Source organism: Crinia signifera, chromosome 7, assembly GCF_055691185.1.
Source record: "Crinia signifera chromosome 7, ASM5569118v1, whole genome shotgun sequence".
In the NCBI taxonomy this organism is placed as follows: domain Eukaryota; kingdom Metazoa; phylum Chordata; class Amphibia; order Anura; family Myobatrachidae; genus Crinia; species Crinia signifera.
Window position 1 is genome coordinate 94,767,817 of NC_139223.1, and position 23,774 is coordinate 94,791,590.

Below are 23,774 nucleotides of genomic sequence, written 5' to 3' on the forward strand. Positions count from 1 at the left end.
AAATCCCCAGGAGAGTCTAAGGGGGGTAAGCCACTGGGAGATGATTTCCCTCAGTTTCTCTAAGAGGTTGTCGGCATTGTGCCTCTTCCTTAAACCGGTGATACACAGCGTAGCCTGCCTTGGAAGGAGCTGGCGTGCAGGAGATGCTGCTGCGGAAGGCGGTGCATCTACCACAGTCCTTAGTTTGCCCAGATCCACTTGTCCACATGTCCGTAGTTAAGTGGACAGTGGGTACAGCCGCATTTTTCAGGGCACTGAGGACACTTTTTCTGACGTCCTTGTACATCGCGGGTATCACCTGCCTAGTGAAGTGGAATCTAGATGGGATTTGGTACCGGGGACACAATACCTCCATCAACCGTCTAAATCCCACTCCACTGATGGCGGACACCGGACGCATGCCTAACACCAACATAGCTGTCAAGGCCGCAGTTATCCCCTTTGCCATAGGATGACTGCTGTCCTATTTCGTCCTCATGGAAAATGACTGTTGGACGGTCAATTGCTTAGTAAAAAACGTACTGGTCTTACGACTTCCCCTCTGGGATGATGACTGACTTCCAGGAGCTGCAACAGCAGCAGCGGCAGTAGTAGTAGGCGTAGCACTGCAGGATCCTCCGGAGGAATCTATGGAGTCAGTCGTGCAGGTGACATGGCCTGCAGGACTCCCCCCGAACCGGATCAAGGAGGAATTTGATGAGGAGCGAGTTGGTGGTGTGCTTTTAAGGCGCTTGGCTCCAAAAGGAGGACCAAGGGATTTAGGTGTCCCTGGACTGCTAGCCACAGTTCCTGAACTAAACACTGACTTATGAAGGTTGTTTAGGTGACGTAGAAGGGAGGATGTCCCTAGTTGGGCAAGATCCTCACCTCTGCTTATTGGAGTTTTACATAAGCTACAAATGGCAATACATTTGTTGTCCGGATTCGGATAAAAAAATTTGAGATTGTAGAGGTGGATTTATTGGTCCTCTGCCCAGGCATGACGATGGACTTTTTCATCCCATGGACAACAACTTCCCACCACCCTCCCGGTGCCTCATTCCCCCTGGTGCGACATTTAAGCAAACCCCCTCTCCATCCTTCTTGCCATCTTCCTCCTCAGCGCCAGCTACATCAATATCCTCCTCCTGGTGTACAACATCACCTTCATTAATAAAATCTGGAACTAGCTCCTTCCAGCATATGCAGAGGGCTTACTGAAAATGGTGGAAGGAGCCACCTCTTCACGTACAGTGATGGGAAGGTCTTGCAGATGACGTTGTTGGCATTTCATTGTCTATGTCATGACTAGTGGCAGCAGCTTCAGAACTATGAGGAAGTGGACCTTCATCTTTCCCTATTTTTTATCCTTCATATTTTTGATCTCCATTATTTTTGTGGAGTTATGTCACAGGACAGCACCACTGGAGTGCAATGAATACGTCAGTGGGTATGTACCAGCAGGCAGGTATTACAGATACGGCAGTACTAGGCACCAGACAGGTAGATACGGCAGTATTAGGCACCAGACAGGTAGATATGGCAATACTAGACACCAGACAGGTAGCTACGGCAGTACTAGGCACAAGACAAGTAGATACGGCAGTACTAGGCACCAGACAGGTAGATACGGCAGTACTAGGCACCAGACAGGTAGAGACGGCAGTACTAGGCACAAGACAGGTAGATACGGCAGTACTAGGCACCAGACAGGTAGATAGATACGGCAGTACTAGGCACCAGACAGTAGATACGGCAGTACTAGGCACCAGACAGTAGATACGGCAGTACTAGGCACCAGACGGTAGTTACGGCAGTACTAGGCACCAGACAGGTAGATAGATATGGCAGTACTAGGCACCAGACAGTAGATACGGCAGTACTAGTCACAAGACAGGTAGATACGGCAGTACTAGGCACAAGACGGTAGAAATGGCAGTACTCGGCACAAGATGGTAGTTACGCCAGTACTAGGCACCAGACAGGTAGATAGATACGGCAGTACTAGGCACAAGACAGGTAGATACGGCAGCACTAGGCACCAGATGGTAGATATGGCAGTACTAGGCACCAGACTGTAGATATGGCAGTACTAGGCACTAGACAGGTAGATATGGCAGTACTAGGCACCAGACAGGTAGATATGGCAGTACTAGGTACCAGACGGTATATACGGCAGTACTAGGCACCAGACGGTAGATACAGCAGTATTAGGCACAAGACAGGTAGATATGGCAGTACTAGGCACAAGACATGTAGATACGGCAGTACTAGGCACCAGACAGGTAGATACGGCAGTACTAGGCACCAGACGGTATATATACGGCAGTACTAGGCACCAGACTGTAGATATGGCAGTACTAGGCACTAAACAGGTAGATATGGCAGTACTAGGCACCAGACAGGTAGATACGGCAGTACTAGGTACCAGACGGTATATACAGCAGTACTAGGCACCAGACGGTAGATACAGCAGTATTAGGCACAAGACAGGTAGATATGGCAGTACTAGGCACAAGACATGTAGATACGGCAGAACTAGGCACCAGACAGGTAGATACGGCAGTACTAGGCACCAGGCAGTAGATACGGCAGTACTAGGCACCAGACGGTATATATACGGCAGTACTAGGCACCAGACGGTAGTTACGGCAGTACTAGGCACAAGACAGGTAGATACGGCAGTACTAGGCACAAGATGGAAGATACGACAGTACTAGGCACCAGACAGGTAGATAGATATGGCAGTACTAGGCACAAGTCAGGTAGATACGGCAGCACTAGGCACCAGATGGTAGATACGGCAGTACTAGGCACCATACTGTAGATATGGCAGTACTAGGCACTAGACAGGTAGATATGGCAGTACTAGGCACCAGACAGGTAGATACAGCAGTACTAGGTACCAGACGGTATATACGGCAGTACTAGGCACCGGACGGTAGATACAGCAGTACTAGGCACAAGACAGGTAGATACGGCAGTGCTAGGCACCAGACAGGTAGATACGGCAGTACTAGGCACAAGACGGTAGTTACGGCAGTACTCGGCATAAGATGGAAGTTACGGCAGTACTTGGCACCAGACAGGTAGATAGATATGGCAGTACTAGGCACAAGTCAGGTAGATACGGCAGCACTAGGCACCAGATGGTAGATACGGCAGTACTAGGCACCAGACTGTAGATATGGCAGTACTAGGCACAAGACAGGTAGATATGGCAGTACTAGGCACCAGACAGGTAGATACGGCAGTACTAGGTACCAGACGGTATATACAGCAGTACTAGGCACAAGACAGGTAGATACGGCAGTACTAGGCACCAGACAGGTAGATACGGCAGTACTAGGTACCAGACGGTATATACAGCAGTACTAGGCACAAGACAGGTAGATACGGCAGTACTAGGCACCAGACAGGTAGATACGGCAGTACTAGGCACCAGACAGGTAGATACGGCAGTACTAGGCACCAGATGGTATGTACGGCAGTACTAGGCACCAGACGGTAGTTACGGCAGTACTAGGCACAAAACAGGTAGATACGGCAGTACTCGGCACAAGATGGTAGATATGGCAGTACTAGGCACCAGACGGTATATATACGGCAGTACTAGGCACCAGACGGTAGTTACGGCAGTACTAGGCACAAGACAGGTAGATACGGCAGTACTAGGCACAAGACGGTAGTTACGGCAGTACTCGGCACAAGATGGAAGATACGACAGTACTAGGCACCAGACAGGTAGATAGATATGGCAGTACTAGGCACAAGTCAGGTAGATACGGCAGCACTAGGCACCAGATGGTAGATACGGCAGTACTAGGCACCATACTGTAGATATGGCAGTACTAGGCACTAGACAGGTAGATATGGCAGTACTAGGCACCAGACAGGTAGATACAGCAGTACTAGGTACCAGACGGTATATACGGCAGTACTAGGCACCGGACGGTAGATACAGCAGTACTAGGCACAAGACAGGTAGATACGGCAGTACTAGGCACCAGACAGGTAGATACAGCAGTACTAGGCACCAGACAGGTAGATACGGCAGTACTAGGCACAAGACGGTAGAAATGGCAGTACTCGGCACAAGATGGTAGTTACGCCAGTACTAGGCACCAGACAGGTAGATAGATACGGCAGTACTAGGCACAAGACAGGTAGATACGGCAGCACTAGGCACCAGATGGTAGATATGGCAGTACTAGGCACCAGACTGTAGATATGGCAGTACTAGGCACTAGACAGGTAGATATGGCAGTACTAGGCACCAGACAGGTAGATACGGCAGTACTAGGTACCAGACGGTATATACGGCAGTACTAGGCACCAGACGGTAGATACAGCAGTATTAGGCACAAGACAGGTAGATATGGCAGTACTAGGCACAAGACATGTAGATACGGCAGTACTAGGCACCAGACAGGTAGATACGGCAGTACTAGGCACCAGACGGTATATATACGGCAGTACTAGGCACCAGACTGTAGATATGGCAGTACTAGGCACTAAACAGGTAGATATGGCAGTACTAGGCACCAGACAGGTAGATACGGCAGTACTAGGTACCAGACGGTATATACAGCAGTACTAGGCACCAGACGGTAGATACAGCAGTATTAGGCACAAGACAGGTAGATATGGCAGTACTAGGCACAAGACATGTAGATACGGCAGAACTAGGCACCAGACAGGTAGATACGGCAGTACTAGGCACCAGGCAGTAGATACGGCAGTACTAGGCACCAGACGGTATATATACGGCAGTACTAGGCACCAGACGGTAGTTACGGCAGTACTAGGCACAAGACAGGTAGATACGGCAGTACTAGGCACAAGATGGAAGATACGACAGTACTAGGCACCAGACAGGTAGATAGATATGGCAGTACTAGGCACAAGTCAGGTAGATACGGCAGCACTAGGCACCAGATGGTAGATACGGCAGTACTAGGCACCATACTGTAGATATGGCAGTACTAGGCACTAGACAGGTAGATATGGCAGTACTAGGCACCAGACAGGTAGATACAGCAGTACTAGGTACCAGACGGTATATACGGCAGTACTAGGCACCGGACGGTAGATACAGCAGTACTAGGCACAAGACAGGTAGATACGGCAGTGCTAGGCACCAGACAGGTAGATACAGCAGTACTAGGCACCAGACAGGTAGATACGGCAGTACTAGGCACAAGACGGTAGTTACGGCAGTACTCGGCATAAGATGGAAGTTACGGCAGTACTTGGCACCAGACAGGTAGATAGATATGGCAGTACTAGGCACAAGTCAGGTAGATACGGCAGCACTAGGCACCAGATGGTAGATACGGCAGTACTAGGCACCAGACTGTAGATATGGCAGTACTAGGCACAAGACAGGTAGATATGGCAGTACTAGGCACCAGACAGGTAGATACGGCAGTACTAGGTACCAGACGGTATATACAGCAGTACTAGGCACAAGACAGGTAGATACGGCAGTACTAGGCACCAGACAGGTAGATACGGCAGTACTAGGTACCAGACGGTATATACAGCAGTACTAGGCACAAGACAGGTAGATACGGCAGTACTAGGCACCAGACAGGTAGATACGGCAGTACTAGGCACCAGACAGGTAGATACGGCAGTACTAGGCACCAGATGGTATGTACGGCAGTACTAGGCACCAGACGGTAGTTACGGCAGTACTAGGCACAAAACAGGTAGATACGGCAGTACTCGGCACAAGATGGTAGATATGGCAGTACTAGGCACCAGACGGTATATATACGGCAGTACTAGGCACCAGACGGTAGTTACGGCAGTACTAGGCACAAGACAGGTAGATACGGCAGTACTAGGCACAAGACGGTAGTTACGGCAGTACTCGGCACAAGATGGAAGATACGACAGTACTAGGCACCAGACAGGTAGATAGATATGGCAGTACTAGGCACAAGTCAGGTAGATACGGCAGCACTAGGCACCAGATGGTAGATACGGCAGTACTAGGCACCATACTGTAGATATGGCAGTACTAGGCACTAGACAGGTAGATATGGCAGTACTAGGCACCAGACAGGTAGATACAGCAGTACTAGGTACCAGACGGTATATACGGCAGTACTAGGCACCGGACGGTAGATACAGCAGTACTAGGCACAAGACAGGTAGATACGGCAGTACTAGGCACCAGACAGGTAGATACAGCAGTACTAGGCACCAGACAGGTAGATACGGCAGTACTAGGCACAAGACGGTAGTTACGGCAGTACTCGGCACATGATGGAAGATACGGCAGTACTTGGCACCAGACAGGTAGATAGATATAGCAGTACTAGGCACAAGTCAGGTAGATACGGCAGCACTAGGCACCAGATGGTAGATACGGCAGTACTAGGCACCAGACTGTAGATATGGCAGTACTAGGCACTAGACAGGTAGATATGGCAGTACTAGGCACCAGACAGGTAGATACGGCAGTACTAGGTATCAGACGGTATATACAGCAGTACTAGGCACAAGACAGGTAGATACGGCAGTACTAGGCACCAGACAGGTAGATACGGCAGTACTAGGTACCAGACGGTATATACAGCAGTACTAGGCACAAGACAGGTAGATCCGGCAGTACTAGGCACCAGACAGGTAGATACGGCAGTACTAGGCACCAGACAGGTAGATACGGCAGTACTAGGCACCAGACGGTAGTTACGGCAGTACTAGGCACAAAACAGGTAGATACGGCAGTACTAGGCACAAGACAGGTAGATACGGCAGTACTCGGCACAAGATGGTAGATACGGCAGTACTAGGCACCAGACAGGTAGATAGATACGGCAGTACTAGGCACAAGACAGGTAGATACGGAAGCACTAGGCACCAGATGGTAGATACGGCAGTTCTAGGCACAAGACAGGTAGATACGGAAGCACTGGGCACCAGACTGTAGATATGGCAGTACTAGGCACTAGACAGGTAGATATGGCAGTACTAGGCACCAGACAGGTAGATATGGCAGCACTAGGCACCATATGGTAGATACGGCAGTACTAGGCACCAGACTGTAGATATGGCAGTAATAGGCACTAGACAGGTAGAGACGGCAGTACTAGGGACCAGACAGGTATATACGGCAGTACTAGGCACCAGACGGTATATACGGCAATGAAGTTTTGCCCATGCAGCCGCACCCGAGTCAGGCGGAAATCTCCGAGCACTGCTCAAAACTGTGCTCAGATTTCTGACGTTCGTGAGGGCTCGGATCTCCGGAATCCGAGTCCGCACATCTCTAAAAAAAATACATATTGTCAGGTGTCATTTAGAAGTGTTGGTTGGAATACATTCCCTGACTCAAAATTATGAATATGGCTTGTATGAATTGGCATAATAAGCCTGAGTGAGCTGTTGTCAGCAGGTGAGGCAAGCATATTTATTTCACTAGCATGTTGTTCTTAATAAGACATAATAAGGCATAAAAGGCATAAAACCACATTGATGACTGCAAGTACTGTAATAGACCCATTCACGGTGACAGATTGTTATTAAAGGAACTGCAAGTACAAAGTTATATGGGATATCTTTCCTACTAATTATTCCACTGAAGACTTGGGCTCTACTATTTACTGTGTGCAAAGATTTTGGTCTACAGGCAAAGGTATATGGGAAACTTGCTGGCTTTAAAGTCTAATAATAAATACTTACGTTCGTTTTTTTTCGAGTAATGTTTTGAATGTAGAGATTAGTTCCAAATAAGATGTAGGAGTCACATAATTGTATCTCTGTAGCTCTGTGCGAAACTTCTCAGACAGGTTAATAGTGGATGTGTGGAAGCATTTACACATGTCAATGCAGCCATTTCGGATCTCTTCTGACATTTCTGTATCTTCTAAAAAGCGTGTAGCAACAGCTTGGAGTGCATCTTCTGGCCAGGACTGTGTAAATAATGTTTAAAACATAGGAGTTCAAGGAACAGAATAAGTCAGTGTAGTACAATATAACAGGTCATAGAATATTAGCATCAAAAAAAATATTATTCAGCATAACGATTTCTGTCTGTTTAAATAATATGTTTTACTAATGAAATACAGGACCCCTTCAAGCATTAACCAGTACTCATCAATCAACAAAAGTGTATTATTAAAATTAAAGACATCTATGCTATTGAGCAAATGTATTTTGAATGGCAATAAGGCACTTGATATATAGTACTACAGGTTGAGTGTCCCTTATCTGAATATCCATTATCCAAATGATTTCGAAAACCATACATTCCAGAAAGTGAATTTTTTTTTTTATTTAAATTGCTAAAAACTTACAGGGGACATTTGTAACAGCACTACTGGGGACATGATATGTAACTGTTACTATATATGTGCAAGACAATGATTGCTTGGCATTCAAATTCAGTACCTGATATTGTACACAAACTTTCATGTTTTGAAACCTTGTTTTTTTGAACAAATAAAATATATTTGTGTGTATTTCATGTGGTTGATGTGTTTATACAGCATAAATGCAAGATACTTCAAAATACATCATTGAAATATTCAAATATTCTCAAATACGGAATAATTCATCATCCAGAATTCTCCTGGTCCCGAGCATTTTGGATAAGGGACACTCAACCTGTAGTCACTATGGAGAGGATCCAGAGATGCACTCTGCTGCAGATTCAGAGATGCACCCTGCTTCGGATTCAGAGATGCACTCTGCTGCGGATTCAACCACTTTAGCTTCTTTCGCTGTAGTCGTCTCTGGAATTTTATGTTAATGCTAACATAAGTCCAGTGGCGTAACTACCTACATTTCGCCCCCCCCGCCGCAGATTTTTCGGCGCCCACCTCCCCTCGGTGGCCTCCCTTCCCTCGGCGTACCTGACCGGCCGCATCTGTGGTCACGGTCCCGTCTCTCCCGGCGCCAGCTCCTGCTGCTATAATGAAAACGGACTCTTAGAAAATGGCTACCCCATACTGCAGACAGAAAACTGTCTGCAGTATGGGGGCAGACATTTTCTAAGTGTCCGTTTTCATTATAGCTGCAGGAGCCGGCGTCGGGAGAGACGGGACCGTGATAGCAGGGCACCAAACAGCAGTGGGTAAGTGCGGTAACTTACCCACTTACCCAGCAGACCCCCGGCGCCCACATGTTCTCTGCGCCTCCCCGCCACCGCGGGGGCTGCGGAGCTATAGCTACGCTACTGCATAAGTCCCCTCTTGGTATACAGGCATGTGTCTCATTGTGTAAGAACTGAGATCTCCACTTTGGGAGCATCTAAATTTTCCTGTTTGCATCTTTAGACATAGCCATTGTTTGCACCATTCCCTTGCTAGTTGCAGATATTCCATCAATATATCTATGGCTTCCACTGCAAGCAATTAAGCATCTGAATTCTTAACTAGTTATGTAACATGCAGACAACACTGCCACTAAGTATGCCTCAGTGCACCTACAGCAAATAGCCACCTCCAAACCACCACCCATGAATGTCCAGCATATTTCCAATACATTACACACCCTGTGCACCTCAATCACTTCTGTACACACAGTGCAACACATGCAATGCATCAGTTAAAGATGCTTATATACATGCAGTGGCAACTCTGTAACCATTTCAACAACAGTACATGTGACTCAGAATCAGGGCCTTTGCTTCTAAATCATTTGCACACACATACACTTGGCGAAATGGCAAATATAATTTTAGTCTCTCTCATGTGTTTCCTTCATAGTGGCATAAGCAAGATGAGCTTATTCAAAATAAAAGATATCCATATGTATTTACTAAAGAGAATAAAATTCTTACCTGGAACCAGTCAATTGTACAGCAGTTAACAAGGGCAGGAAATTTGCGGAGTCGGTTACGGAATGCATCACCTATTGGGCTCATAGCAAGCACAATGTGAAGTTGATCACGGCAACGGTCAATAAACAAGTTAAAAAGAGCAAGAGGGCTGCCATCAGTTTGCTTTGATTTATCTTGCTGCCGGTCTATCTGTCGCATCCTTTCACAAATTTCTTGTTTCTCATCAGGTGGAAAGAGATTTGGAACCTCTCCTGCATTCAGCAAATTGTTAATGTCTTCTAAAAAAGACTCCTTCTTAATCTGGGTATCTGTAAAGAGAAAGACGCCTTGCATTTCACCCTCTGTTGATCGTCTTAGAATTTGCTTCAGGTCCTCTCGCCACTCAGCATTACCATAGCTCTTTGAAATTTCAACTTGGAAAAGTCTATGATCAGCCATATGGACAGCTAATCGTGTGACAGATTGTCGGCCACTTCCTCCAACACCAACTAAAAGGGCATGGCTACGCGGCTGCTTTAGAATGCGAGAGACTCTGCATATGTGTTCAATTGCAAATCGGAACAAAACCAAATTCATTGGTTTTTTACTAATGTTGTTAAATTCTTCCAGATGGTTTTCTACAACCAAACGTAGTTTATCAACATTGTCTATTTCTTTGTAATTAGAATCTTCCCTCTTAAGGTCATGAAAATCACAGAACATTAAACTGCGCAAGTCATCCTCCTCCACCTTTCCATCATTGTTAAAATCTAGGTGTCTAAAAAGTTGATGGAAGTCTTCTCTCATGTGAGTTTTTACAACTTCTTCAATATATCCAACAAGCCAAGCTCGATCTGAATTATCCACTAGGCGATCATAGTAAACTCGAAGGACCTGTATTAAAGAAATATAAAAAAAATGATTAAATGTTTCTAAGCTACTGGATTTCTATGCTACTCTATACTATTGTATCACTAATAAGCCGGCTCATAGCAAATGCTTTGAAAGCTAGTCTGCTACTTTATGATTGCCTCTGTGTTTGTGAATGTGTGAGAGAGAAAGGGATGTCGTTTCACTCACTGCCCACAGATGGCAGTTTTTCAGAGACACACAAGTGGACACTAGCCATATATATAAAAAAAAATTTGGCCTTGGGACATTCAGTTGCCACCTTACGTTGTATGCTTATTGACTTTGTACCTCCCCTCCATCGTGGTGGGGATCGCATCAAAAAACTCCATCAGAGAGAGGCCCGCTGGATATATGATTTAGGGACTGTTGCCCCCAGGGGCCTGAATGAGCATATAGCATATAACATTTTTCTTTGCTGTTTTCACTTTATATCGGTTATGACATTGCAGCATGTATCCATTTCTAATAATAATTATTTATTTTGTTGTTATTTGTGCATAGTGCATGGCACACATTGATGTCCATCTTTTTATGTGGTCATTTCTGTGTGTCTGTGCATGTGTGCATATTTTTTGCTTTTCATATTTTTTCTAATTTTATGTGCATAAAATGGTTGAATTGTATTTTGATGTGATGCATCAGGCGGTAGTCACATCTGACATATTTATGGCTGAGCACTAAATATCTAGTTTAATTACTTTAGAGGCTGAGATGTAAACCTATCTCTATTCGCATTTAATAAATTTTATTACACTTTGTCTGTTTATATAATGCTATTTTGAGCTAATGGCTCTGTATGGCGTACCCATTAATTTTATGGTCGTAATTTTCCCAGTATATTTGTGCCCTCTATGCTGGTACTGTAATTGCGATTAGAAGCGCTCCATTTCCGGCTTTTTCATGCGTTCCACGGCTGTGGTACGCATGTTACTTCCTGGATTGAACATCCTCCCGCGGCTTTGGCCGCTTCTGAGCATTTGGCGCGAACAGGCACCCCACTTCCGGTTTCTGGGTGCGTTCCACAATGGTGGAACACATGGCACTTCCGGTCCGGCCGGGTTTAGAGATTTAGTTATATCTCAGCCTCCTTCTGGTCTATTTGTATGAAATTTTCTCTACTAATCTAGCGCTATGTTACCTCAATTATGAGGTTAACTTTACCTTTCAGTATTTGCCGCTTAGGTGTTTTTTGATCTACTTCCTGCCTGTCAGTTGACAGGAAGTGGGAGTGTCTTTCAATTAGAACTGTGATGCCATAAATAGTCGCCTGTGACACTGCATGAGTACACTGCCTGGTGTTTCCTGTCTGCTGAGTGACATGTTCCTGTCTTGACAAAGGTCCCTGTTGTGGACCGAAACATCGACTGACTTCTCATGAAATAAATTATTTTTCAACTATGAATTACTACCTGTGGTGAGTGCCTGCTTCAACCAGAACTACTATATATATATATATATATATATATATATATATATATATAATAAAATAATGTGGGAGTAGTACTCCTATAGAACCTTGCTGTTTTTGTCTTTGTGACGGCATGAAAACATAGGTGCCTTATACAGTAAAACAGCCTTATACAGTCAAACAAATGTAGAATGTTTAATTAATTACCTCATGAACCCATAGACGTTTAATCAGCCACGGAGAATCTGATGTTTCAGGTCGTGACAAGCAAATCCCTTGAATTACTCGAGAGAAGTCACGAAGATTGAATAAGTAATGGGACTTTGTAGGAGTGGGCAATAGATTTTTCATTGCTTCTTTATATACTGCCATAGTACTGTGTATAATTTGTGGTATTAAGACTGTATATTCACTTGGAAAGTTATATCTAAAATTGAATAATAAGAAAGAGAAGAAATATAAGCACGATATGTACTGTAATTGCTGCATTTACAGTGCTTAACAACTTTCAGTCATACTTCAGTATTGTCAAAAAAAATGTCTATAAAACTCTCCTTGTTTACAGGAAAATTTGATTCAGCTCAAGTTTTTAAAGCAAGTGTCCCCAACTGCATTTAGTGTCTTATACATAAGTGTCATGACAAAAAGTACATAGACAGAACATTTTAACCCCTTCCCGACATTTGACGTACATTTACGTCATGGTCGGGAAGTACTTCCCGACACATGGCATAAATGTACGTCATGCCATTTAACTGTCACCGCGTCTATAGACGCGGTGACAGTTTAAACATGTCTGCTGTCCCTGACAGCAGACATGTCCCTGCATGCCCAGGGGGGGCTGCGATGCCGTCCCCCCGTCGGCGATCGCTGTGATTGGCTGTTCAGTGTGAACAGCCAATTACAGCGTTTTCTGTGTCACCGGCGAATAACGTTCGCCGGTGACACAGGGATCGGTGGTGATTGGTGCTGTAAAGTACAGCACCAATCACCACGGGGTGTAAGGGTGACACTGGTGTCACCCCACCTCACCCAACCCGCCCCCAAAGGCCGTGATTGGTTCGTTGGACCGACGGACCAATCACAGCCATGGAGGGGGATTTAAACTAACGGTGACTGCACTGCAGACGCCATTCCGGTCTGGAATTGCGTGCAGTGCGGTCACCGTGCCAATCTGCCGTTTTACTGACCTGATCCTTGCAAAATACTTACCTGATCACAGCTTGTAGCGTTCCTGGAGCTTGTGACTTCCTGTGTTGTGCTGTGTTGTGCTGCTGTGCTGCTGCAGTGTGTTCCAGTTATAGATAGAGAGAGATAGAGAGAGAGAGATAGAGAGAGATAGAGAGGGCTAGTGACAGAGAGTGCTACATTTTGTGCTGCTGCAGTGTGATAGAGTTATAGATAGAGAGATAGAGAGATAGAGAGAGATAGAGAGATAGTGACAGATTGTGCTATATATTTTTTATATATATACAGCTGTACTGCGTGTGCAACTGACTGCTGCCCCCCCCTTTTGTGCTGATCAGTATAAATTAACTGATCAGCAACTTTTTGGGGGCACAGGGTTTTTTTTATATATATATACCAGTGCTGCTGCAGTGTCATAGAGTGGTAGATAGTGAGAGATAGAGAGAGATAGTGATAGAAAGTGCTATATTTTGTGTCTGCTGCCCCCTTTTTGTGCACCCCCAGCAACTTTTTGGGGGTGCAGGGGTTATTTTTTATATATATAACTGTCAGTGCTGCTGCTGCAGTGTCATAGAGTGATAGATAGTGATAGATAGTGAGAGATAGAGAGAGATAGAGAGAGATAGAGAGATAGTGACAGAGAGTGATAGAGAGTGCTATATTTTGTGTCTGCTGCCCCCCCCCCTTTTGTGCTGATCACTATATCTGAGGTGATCAGCAACTTTTTGGGGGTGCAGAGGTTTTTTTTTTATATATACCTGCCAGTTGCACTGTCAGTTGCACCAAAGGTTGTGCACCTGCTGCCCCTCACTGGTAATCAGTGTCGCATCACTGATCACCTTTTTTTTTTTTTTTTTTGAGGGTGCTGTGGGGTCTTTTTTTAATTTTTTTTTATCAAATTTTTTTGATCAAATTTTTTTGATCAAATTCCTGTTGCCTTTGAGCGCTGTTCAGTGACGGACGTTACTGACCAACATCTGTGCTCAATTTTTGGCGCAGGACCTTTTTTTTTTTTTTCTGCACTACATACACACTACACACTACATACTACATTGAAATAAAGTTTGTACCCCCCCTACACTATACACGTGTTGAAACATTTCACTACCAGAAACACAAAAATAAAAATGGCATCCCAAATGTCATCCCAAATGTCATCCCAAATGTCATCCCAGTCATCCAGAAGAATGTATTCAGCGGAGGAGGCATATGCCATGCTTGCCTCTGACTCTGACACAGCCAGTGAGGCAAGCGGGGAATTTGAAGGATTCATCTTAAGCTCCTCTTCCTCCTCTAGTGATGAGGGACCCCCTCAAAGACGCCCCCGTAGAGCAGCTGAGACCCCCCCCCAATAATTGATCTCGTATGGACCCCACCACCAGACAATTTTGAGCCCCAGGTTCCTGAGTTTTTGGCCATCCCAGGAATCCAATTTGATTCAACAGGTCTCAGAGAAATTGACTTTTTCAAATTATTTTTCTCTGATGATTTTATAAATTTAATGGTGGACCAAAGTAATTTATATGCCCAGCAGTTTATTGCTCAAAACCCCATGTCATCATTTGCTAGGTGGACCCCTGTAGATGCAGTAGAGATGATGACGTTTTGGGGTCTGGTGTTTCATATGGGCATAGTAAAAAAGCCAGAAATTAGGCAATATTGGAGTACAGATGTTCTGTACAGCACCCCACTTTACCGTATGGCCATGACCCGGAATCGTTTTGAGTTAATCCTTAAATTTTTGCATTACAACGATAATGCACAGTGCCCACCCAGAGATGATCCCACCTTTGACCGGCTATTCAAAGTCAGGCCGGTCATTGATCACTTCAGTGCCAAATTTGAAGAGATGTACATCCCAGATAAATTCATTTGCATAGACGAGTCCCTTATACATTTTAAAGGAAGGGTTAAATTCCGCCAGTACCTTCCCAGTAAGAGGGCAAGGTATGGCATAAAAATGTATAAGCTGTGTGAAAGCACCTCAGGGTACACCCACAGGTTTAGGGTATATGAAGGGAAGGATTCAAGAATTGAACCGCCAGAATGCCCCCCCTCCCTCGTAGGTGTTAGTGGAAAAATTGTCTGGGATTTAGTGCACCCCTTCCTGGATAAAGGTTATCACCTCTATGTGGATAACTTTTACACCAGCATCCCCCTGTTTAAGGCCCTTGGTTCAAGAGGTACAGCAGCTTGCGGTACTGTGCGCAAGAACCAAAGAGGCCTCCCAAAAACGCACATTGCCCAAGTAATGAGAAGGGGTGAAAGCAGGGGAATATGCACCGAAAATATGTTGTTGGTCAAATATAAGGACAAGAGGGATGTCCTTATACTGACAACAATTCACGGAGACAGTACCACCTCCGTCCCTGTACGAGGTACCAGTACCCACACCTCAAAACCTAATTGTATCCTGGATTACAATAGGTACATGGGCGGAGTGGATCTTTCAGATCAGGTACTAAAGCCGTACAGTGCCCTGCGGAAAACAAAAATCTGGTACAAGAAGCTGGCCGTGTATATCATCCAGATGGCACTGTATAACGCTTACGTGCTATTCCGTTCTACCAGCCAGAGGGGGACATTTATGCACTTTCAAGAGGAAGTCATAAAGGGCCTAATATTTGGGAACCAGCAGGCAGAGGGCCCCAGTACTTCTAGTACTGGCACCCGTATTGTACCAGGGCAGCATTTTCTTGATGAAATCCCCTCCACTGGAAAAAAGGGCAGGACACAAAAAAGGTGCAAAGTTTGCTATAAAAAGGGAATAAGAAAGCAAACTATTTTCCAGTGTGACACTTGCCCCGACAAACCCGGCCTATGTATAAAGGAGTGTTTTAAAATATACCACACATCTATGGATTATTAGGTTCATCATTTCACCGTGCTTCGGGGGTCTTGCTAATGCCACATAGCACCCACCATTCATTCCACCAGAATCTGAGCCGCAAAATCCAAAAATCACTCCTTCCCTTCTGAGTCCTGCCATGCACCCAACTGGTATTTTTTGGTCACATGTGAGGCATTGCCGTACTCGGGAGAAATTGGGGCACAGATTTTGGGGTGCTTTTTCTCCTTCATACCTTATGAAAATGAAAAATTTTGAGCCAGAACTGCATTTTTGTGTAAAAAAATTTAATTTTTCATTTTCACTGCCCAGTTGTATCAAAATTGGTGAAACCCCTGGGGGTTTGAAATGTACACTATACCCCTAGATGAATTCCCTGAGGGGTGTAGTTTGCAAAATGGGGTCACTTGTGGGGGGGTTCCACTGTATTGGTGCTTCGGGGGTCTTGCTAATGCGACATAGCACCCACCAAAATTCCACCAGAATCTGAGCTGCAAAATCCAAATATCACTCCTTCCCTTCTGAGTCCTGCCATTTTTTGGTCACACATGAAGCATTGCCGTACTCGGGAGAAATTGGGGCACAGATTTTGGGGTGCTTTTTCTCCTTCATACCTTATGAAAATGAAAAATTTTGAGCCAGAACTGCATTTTTGTGTAAAAAAATGTAACTTTTCATTTTCACTGCCCAGTTGTATCAAAATTGGTGAAACCCCTGGGGGTTTGAAATGTACACTATACCCCTAGATGAATTCCCTGAGGGGTGTAGTTTGCAAAATGGGGTCACTTGTGGGGGGGTTCCACTGTATTGGTGCTTCGGGGGTCTTGCTAATGCGACATAGCACCCACCAAAATTCCACCAGAATCTGAGCTGCAAAATCCAAATATCACTCCTTCCCTTCTGAGTCCTGCCATTTTTTGGTCACACATGAAGCATTGCCGTACTCGGGAGAAATTGGGGCACAGATTTTGGGGTGCTTTTTCTCCTTCATACCTTATGAAAATGAAAAATTTTGAGCCAGAACTGCATTTTTGTGTAAAAAAATGTAACTTTTTATTTTCACTGCCCAGTTGTATCAAAATTGGTGAAACCCCTGGGGGTTTGAAATGTACACTATACCCCTAGATGAATTCCCTGAGGGGTGTAGTTTGCAAAATGGGGTCACTTGTGGGGGGATTCCACTGTATTGGTGCTTCGGGGGTCTTGCTAATGCGACATAGCACCCACCAACATTCCACCAGAATCTGAGCTGCAAAATCCAAAAATCACTCCTTCCCTTCTGAGTCCTGCCATGCACCCAACTGGTATTTTTTGGTCACATGTGAGGCATTGCCGTACTCGGGAGAAATCGGGGCACAGATTTTGGGGTGCTTTGTCTCCTTCATTCCTTGTGAAAATGAAAAATTTTGAGCCAGAACTGCATTTTTGTGTAAAAAATTTAATTTTTCAGTTGCACAGCCCAGTTGTATCAAAATTGGTGAAACCCCTGGGGGTTTGAAATGTACACTATACCCCTAGATGAATTCGCTGAGGGGTGTAGTTTGCAAAATGGGGTCACTTGTGGGGGGGTTCCACTGTATTGGTGCTTCGGGGGTCTTGCTAATGCGACATAGCACCCACCAAAATTCCACCAGAATCTGAGCTGCAAAATCCAAAAATCACTCCTTCCCTTCTGAGTCCTGCCATGCACCCAACTGGTATTTTTTGGTCACATGTGAGGCATTGCCGTACTCGGGAGAAATCGGGGCACAGATTTTGGGGTGCTTTGTCTCCTTCATTCCTTGTGAAAATGACAAATTTTGAGCCAGAACTGCATTTTTGTGTAAAAAATGTAATTTTTCAGTTGCACAGCCCAGTTGTATCAAAATTGGTGAAACCCCTGGGGGTTTGAAATGTACACTATACCCCTAGATGAATTCCCTGAGGGGTGTAGTTTGCAAAATGGGGTCACTTGTGGGGGGGTTCCACTGTATTGGTGCTTCGGGGGTCTTGCTAATGCGACATAGCACCCACCAACATTCCACCAGAATCTGAGCTGCAAAATCCAAAAATCACTCCTTCCCTTCTGAGTCCTGCCATGCACCCAACTGGTATTTTTTGGTCACATGTGAGGCATTGCCGTACTCGGGAGAAATTGGGGCACAGATTTTGGGGTGCTTTGTCTCCTTCATTCCTTGTGAAAATGACAAATTTGGAGCCAGAACTGCATTTTTGTGTAAAAAAAATGTAATTTTTCATTTTCACTGCCCAGTTGTATCAAAATTGGTGAAACCCCTTGGGGTTTGAAATGTACACTATACCCCTAGATGAATTCCCTGAGGGGTGTAGTTTGCAAAATGGGGTCACTTGTGGGGGGTTCCACTGTATTGGTGCTTCGGGGGTCTTGCTAATGCGACATAGCACCCACCAACATTCCACCAGAATCTGAGCTGCAAAATCCAAAAATCACTCCTTCCCTTCTGAGTCCTGCCATGCACCCAACTGGTATTTTTTGGTCACATGTGAGGCATTGCCGTACTCGGGAGAAATTGGGGCACAGATTTTGGGGTGCTTTGTCTCCTTCATTCCTTGTGAAAATGACAAATTTGGAGCCAGAACTGCATTTTTGTGTAAAAAAATTAATTTTTCATTTTCACTGCCCAGTTGTACCACAATTGGTGAAACCCCTGGGGGTTTGAAATGTACACTATACCCCTAGATGAATTCCCTGAGGGGTGTAGTTTGCAAAATGGGGTCACTTGTGGGGGGGTTCCTAACTTTTAGCATCTTATGGTGCCTAGAAACCTACATGGTGCCTAAAAAATAATCTCATAAAAAGGAGGCTCCAAAATCAAGTAGGTGCTCCTTCTATTATGAAGCCTGTGGTTTGGTCAACGTGCACACTAGGGCCACATATAGGATATTTATGAAAACAAAAGAATTGGGGGAATCAATTTTTAGTCACATTTCTCTAGTAAAATGTACTGTGTTCCTTAGAAAAATGTATTAAAATTGCAAATCTGCAAAAAAAATGAAATTTTGAAATTTCACCTACACTTTTTTTTAATTCCTGTGAAACACCTAAAGGGTTAACAAACTTCCAAAATGCTGTTTTGAATACTGTGAGGGGTGCAGTTTTTGAAATGGCATCATTTATGGGGGTGTCTCACATACAAGTCCCTCAAAGTCACATCAGAACTGAACTGGTCCCTAAAAAAATCAGTGTTTGAAATTTTCTTGAAAATTTGAAAATTTGCTATTCATATTGTAAGCCTCCTAGTGTCCAAAAAAATTAAAAGGAAGTTGAAATAATGATGGAAACATAAAGTAGACATATGGTCTATGTTAGTTATTAACTATTTTGAGTGGTATGATTATTTGTCTCACAAGCAGAAAATTTAACATTTTGCAAATTGCTAAATTTTCCATTTTTTTCCAACATTTTGGTATTTTTCACAAAAAAACACAGACTGTATCGACGAAAATTTACCACTAACTTGAAGTACAATGTGTCACGAAAAAACAATCTCAAAATCACTGGGATAAGTAAAAGCAAAAAAAAGTTATCCCCACTTAAGTGATACATGTCAGATTTGAAAAAAAGGGCTCTGTCAGGAAGGCAAAAACATGCTGTGTCAGGAAGGGGTTAAATATTAATCCACAACTGATCACGCCCATCACACATTAATTGTTACTTCTTACCTTGATCAAACAGGACCCGGATGATAGATCTACAATGTATATGTCAATAGTCGACATCTATATATAATGCATATGTTAACTTTGACAAAAGATCAACATGAATTAGGTTGATACTAAGGCAAGCAAAAGGGTGACATGGACAAGGTCGACACATGAACATGTGATTTTTTTGAAAATTTTTAGACTGTTTCATATACATCCACATGGACACTGATTGAGAACAGTAAAGTGTGCTGAGTACAGTGGTAGTGTAGCGAGGCTCCTGGCCCAAAGCATGGTGAGCGAAGTGAGTGTGCGTGCTACACTAATTGGTACAGCAGGTACTGTTTTGTTAAAAGCGGTATGAAAAGTGAGTGCTTATATCCAAGCGCAGACCTTAACTGCTGCTGCCTGCTTCTTGTCACCTCATCTCACCTCACCTCAGTCTCCCTTTTGGCCATAGGTGAATAGTGGAGGGATTGTAAATAACAGCTTTGAAGGGATTCGGTATGAAATACCGACGGTCAAAATACCGACAGCTATTAACCGACGGTCAAAATCCCCACAAGGTCAAAATACCGACAAGGTCAAAATACCGACATTTAAAATCCCGACAAGGTCAAAATACCGATATATAGAATGTAGACAGGTGAAAAAGTCAACATAACTTTCGGTCGACAGGTCGCGACGTCGACATGGGTTTTTCACTTTTTTAACCCGGATGTCGACACAGTCGACATGGACACAGTTGGAAGTGAACTGCAGCCCCTCGCTTTGCTCGCAATGCTTCGGGCACGGTGCCTCACTGTGCTCGGCACACTATTTTATTCTCCCACCACGCCCTAGTGGATGGTAGGGCATGAAATACCGCCTGTCGGCACATGTCGGGTCAAAAACAGTGAAAAAACCCATGTCGACCTTGCGACCTGTTGACCGAAAGTCATGTACACTTTTTCACCTGTCTACATTCTATATGTCAGTATTTTGACCTTGTCAGGATTTTGACCTTGTCGGGATTTTGACCATCGGTCAATGGTTGTCGGTCTTTTGACCGCCGTCTTTTGTGCGGCACTGGACAGGAGAGGCGGCAGAAGCCAGGGGTCCATGCGCAGAAGCCCATACTGAGCGGCGCCAGTGAGATGGTGTGTGAGTCTCCTCTCCTGTGGTGAAGCTGAATCAGAGGAGTGCCGATCCCCCTCCCTGCAGACGGCGCCAACAGAAACAAGCCCAAAGTGGAGGAGAATTGCCAACAGGGGAATAAGGGACAGTGAGAGGGTCCCCTCTCCCTATACTTGGCATACACAGCATGCCTCACTGCATAAAGCCACAGACGGTCCCACGAGGCATGAGCACGGATGTAGAGACACATCACAGCCGATCCCTGGTGGCTGCAGCAAGCCGGGGCATAAGAGGACAACTTGATCTGCCTCATACTACACAAGTGATCCAAGGCTGGCCATCCATTCATTCCATCACCCTTGGGACTGACTCCTGAGACAGCAAGGTCCAGACTTAACAAGATACAAGCTCCCGATCTACAAACTGGTGCAGTATAACTTACTATATTGTAATTGTGCCTCTGTTTTGACTAAATTGGTTGTCGAAGAGGGAGAGCAACTTTGGTATCTTGCACTGCAAAACTTTTGGGCTCAAGTGTTGCTGCGCATAGTGGCCTGACAGGACTTGAGAGGACCAGCCCATGATAAAAAAACCTTGCTCCTTTACATTCAAGATCAGCGCAATGTTGCTGGATTAGACCGTAGAGTTATATACTGTTCCGCTGCCTGAGAGCAGCAGCAGCAGACCCGTGGGTTATTACCCCCAGAAGGGTACCGCTTTGCAAAGTATTTAATCATACTAGGTGCAGCATCTTTGCTCCCTCTACCGTCCTGCCTTTGTGTCCCTACGTATTCTTTGCCAATTTTGGACACTGTGGTCATCCACTTGTGCTTTGGTGAGACTCTTTATATGCTCTTGAAGTGTTAACCTGGGCAGAACTGTATGCAACCTCGCTCCTAGCAACTGCGCAGTTGGAGACCATAACCTACTAATATGGCTGACCGGCGAGCTCCCACGCCACCTTCACTCGTGAACATGGCAAAACCGGTAACACCTCAGCGGCTGCCCAATTAGAGTGGTATGCTCGGGCCCAAGGGGGGAACACCATACAAACCCCTACTATGACCCCACAGTCTACACCCTCTAAAAGTAAAAGCCCGCTACCTGTATCAGAAATTACACTTCAGCAAGTATTAGAGGCAATAAATACTTCTGAGCAGCGTTTGTCTGATCAAATAAAGGGGGTACAAGCGGAAATCCGATCTTAAAGTAACAACAGAAAGAATAACTCAAGCCGAGGCCCGGATCTCAGCACTCGAGGATGTTAACAACCAGTGGTTTAGCAAGGTAAACAAGATGACCTTGCAAGTATCTGAAATGAAGTCTAAAATGCTGGACGTAGAGGGCAGGCTAATAAGGAATAACCTGCGTTTTGTGGGTTTACCAAAAAAGAGGAGGGGGCCGATGCAGCAAAGTTTATTGTAGAATGGATGACCGCAAAGTTTGGACAAACGGCATTTTCCAGTTTGCAGTAGAACGGGCTCATAGAGTGCCCTCTCGACCACTACCTCCCAGGTCTCCCCCACGGACATTAATAGTGTTAGGAGCTGCACGGGCAGCACCTGCGCTCGCCCGGCAGCCTCCTCTGTAGTCCCGGCGGTTGCTGCGTTGCCAGGACGCCGTCGCGTCACCAGCCGGATACTTCCGGCAGACGGAGACGGGCGCCCGGCAACTAGGAGACAACCCCTTCCTCCCCTGCCGCAGCGGTTGCCTTGGCGACGGGGGACGCCTGGCGGCCGCAGGGAGGAAGGGGTGTACGTGACGCCGCACGCTACGTCAGGTTAGCGCTCTGGCGCGCTATTTAAACTGCTGCACCAGTACACTCAGATGCCGGCTATAGCTTTGGAGTTCGTGTCTCTGAGTGTTTCCGGTTCCAGGTCCTTGCACAGCGTTATTCCTGTCCCCAGTGGACTTGTCCTAGCTGCCTCCTGGATCCTTGTTCCCTTCTGGTCGCAGATCCCTCCGTTCTCAGATAAGTTGGGAGTCTTTTCCACTCCCTGTCTCTCTTTGCTTTTCATTCCATTATTGTACTATCATTCTGTGTATTGTTACACCTGTCAGCGTTTATAGTATTGTGTCATCATTCTGTGTATTGTTACACCAGTCAGCATTTATAGTATTGTGTCAGCATTCTGTGTATTGTTACACCTGTCAGCGTTTATAGTACTGTGTCATCATACTGTGTATTGTTACACCTGTCAGTATTTCTTATTTGGTCCATCCTGTGTATTGTTACACCTGGCAGTTTGGGTTATTGGATCAGCTATTGTGTATTGTTACACCTCTAGGCTACAGCATTTGCCTAGGGAGTTCCAGCTTAGAGTGTTATCCACTGACACCCTCCTCCATAGGGCAGGGGTTGTTCTCGCCTCTGGTTTTCTTAGATAGTGTTCCCCTTGTTTTCCTCTGGCCTTGGCGGCTGCGTTGTCACTAGTAAGACCAGGTGGCATCGGGGTGGGAGCCTGACTAACGGGCTCCCACGAACGCGTCTATTATTGGTGAAGGTTAGCTTAGCACGCACCCGCCAACTCCAATAGGTGACAACGGAGTTAGGGTTGGCGAGATCTCCCGTGTCCCTAACAAATAGTAAAAATCCTCAACTTCCAGGACAGAGACACTATAATACGATTGATACGCACCAATGGGCCATTGGAGTACAACGGGGTCAGAATCTCTGTATTTCCTGATTTCGCCCTTGAGGTTCAAAAAGAGAGGGAAAAGTTCACGGAAGTTAAAAAACGACTTCAGGAAAAACACTTAAAATATTCAATGGTATTCCCTTCCAAACTCAGGGTGATCTACAATGATGAGACTGTCTTCTTTCAAACTCCGCAAGAAGCAGCCAAGTGGCTGGATAGTTATGCTCCAGGGGCAAGGCAACTGGC

At 45.3% G+C, this 23,774-nt stretch overlaps 1 protein-coding gene across 2 annotated transcripts in view; it reads right to left on the reverse strand.

Annotated features, from left to right (window-relative positions):
- DNAH7 (dynein axonemal heavy chain 7) overlaps window positions 1-23,774 on the reverse strand; it is a 918,640-nt gene that overhangs the window by 234,415 nt on the left and 660,451 nt on the right. For both annotated transcript variants that reach the window (XM_083153498.1, XM_083153497.1), the window contains 3 exons: window positions 12,282-12,501; window positions 9,776-10,648; window positions 7,675-7,904 (listed from right to left, as the gene is read on the reverse strand). In XM_083153498.1, coding sequence (XP_083009624.1) covers window positions 7,675-7,904; window positions 9,776-10,648; window positions 12,282-12,501 — 1,323 coding nt within the window. The remainder of the gene's footprint in view (window positions 1-7,674; window positions 7,905-9,775; window positions 10,649-12,281; window positions 12,502-23,774) is intronic.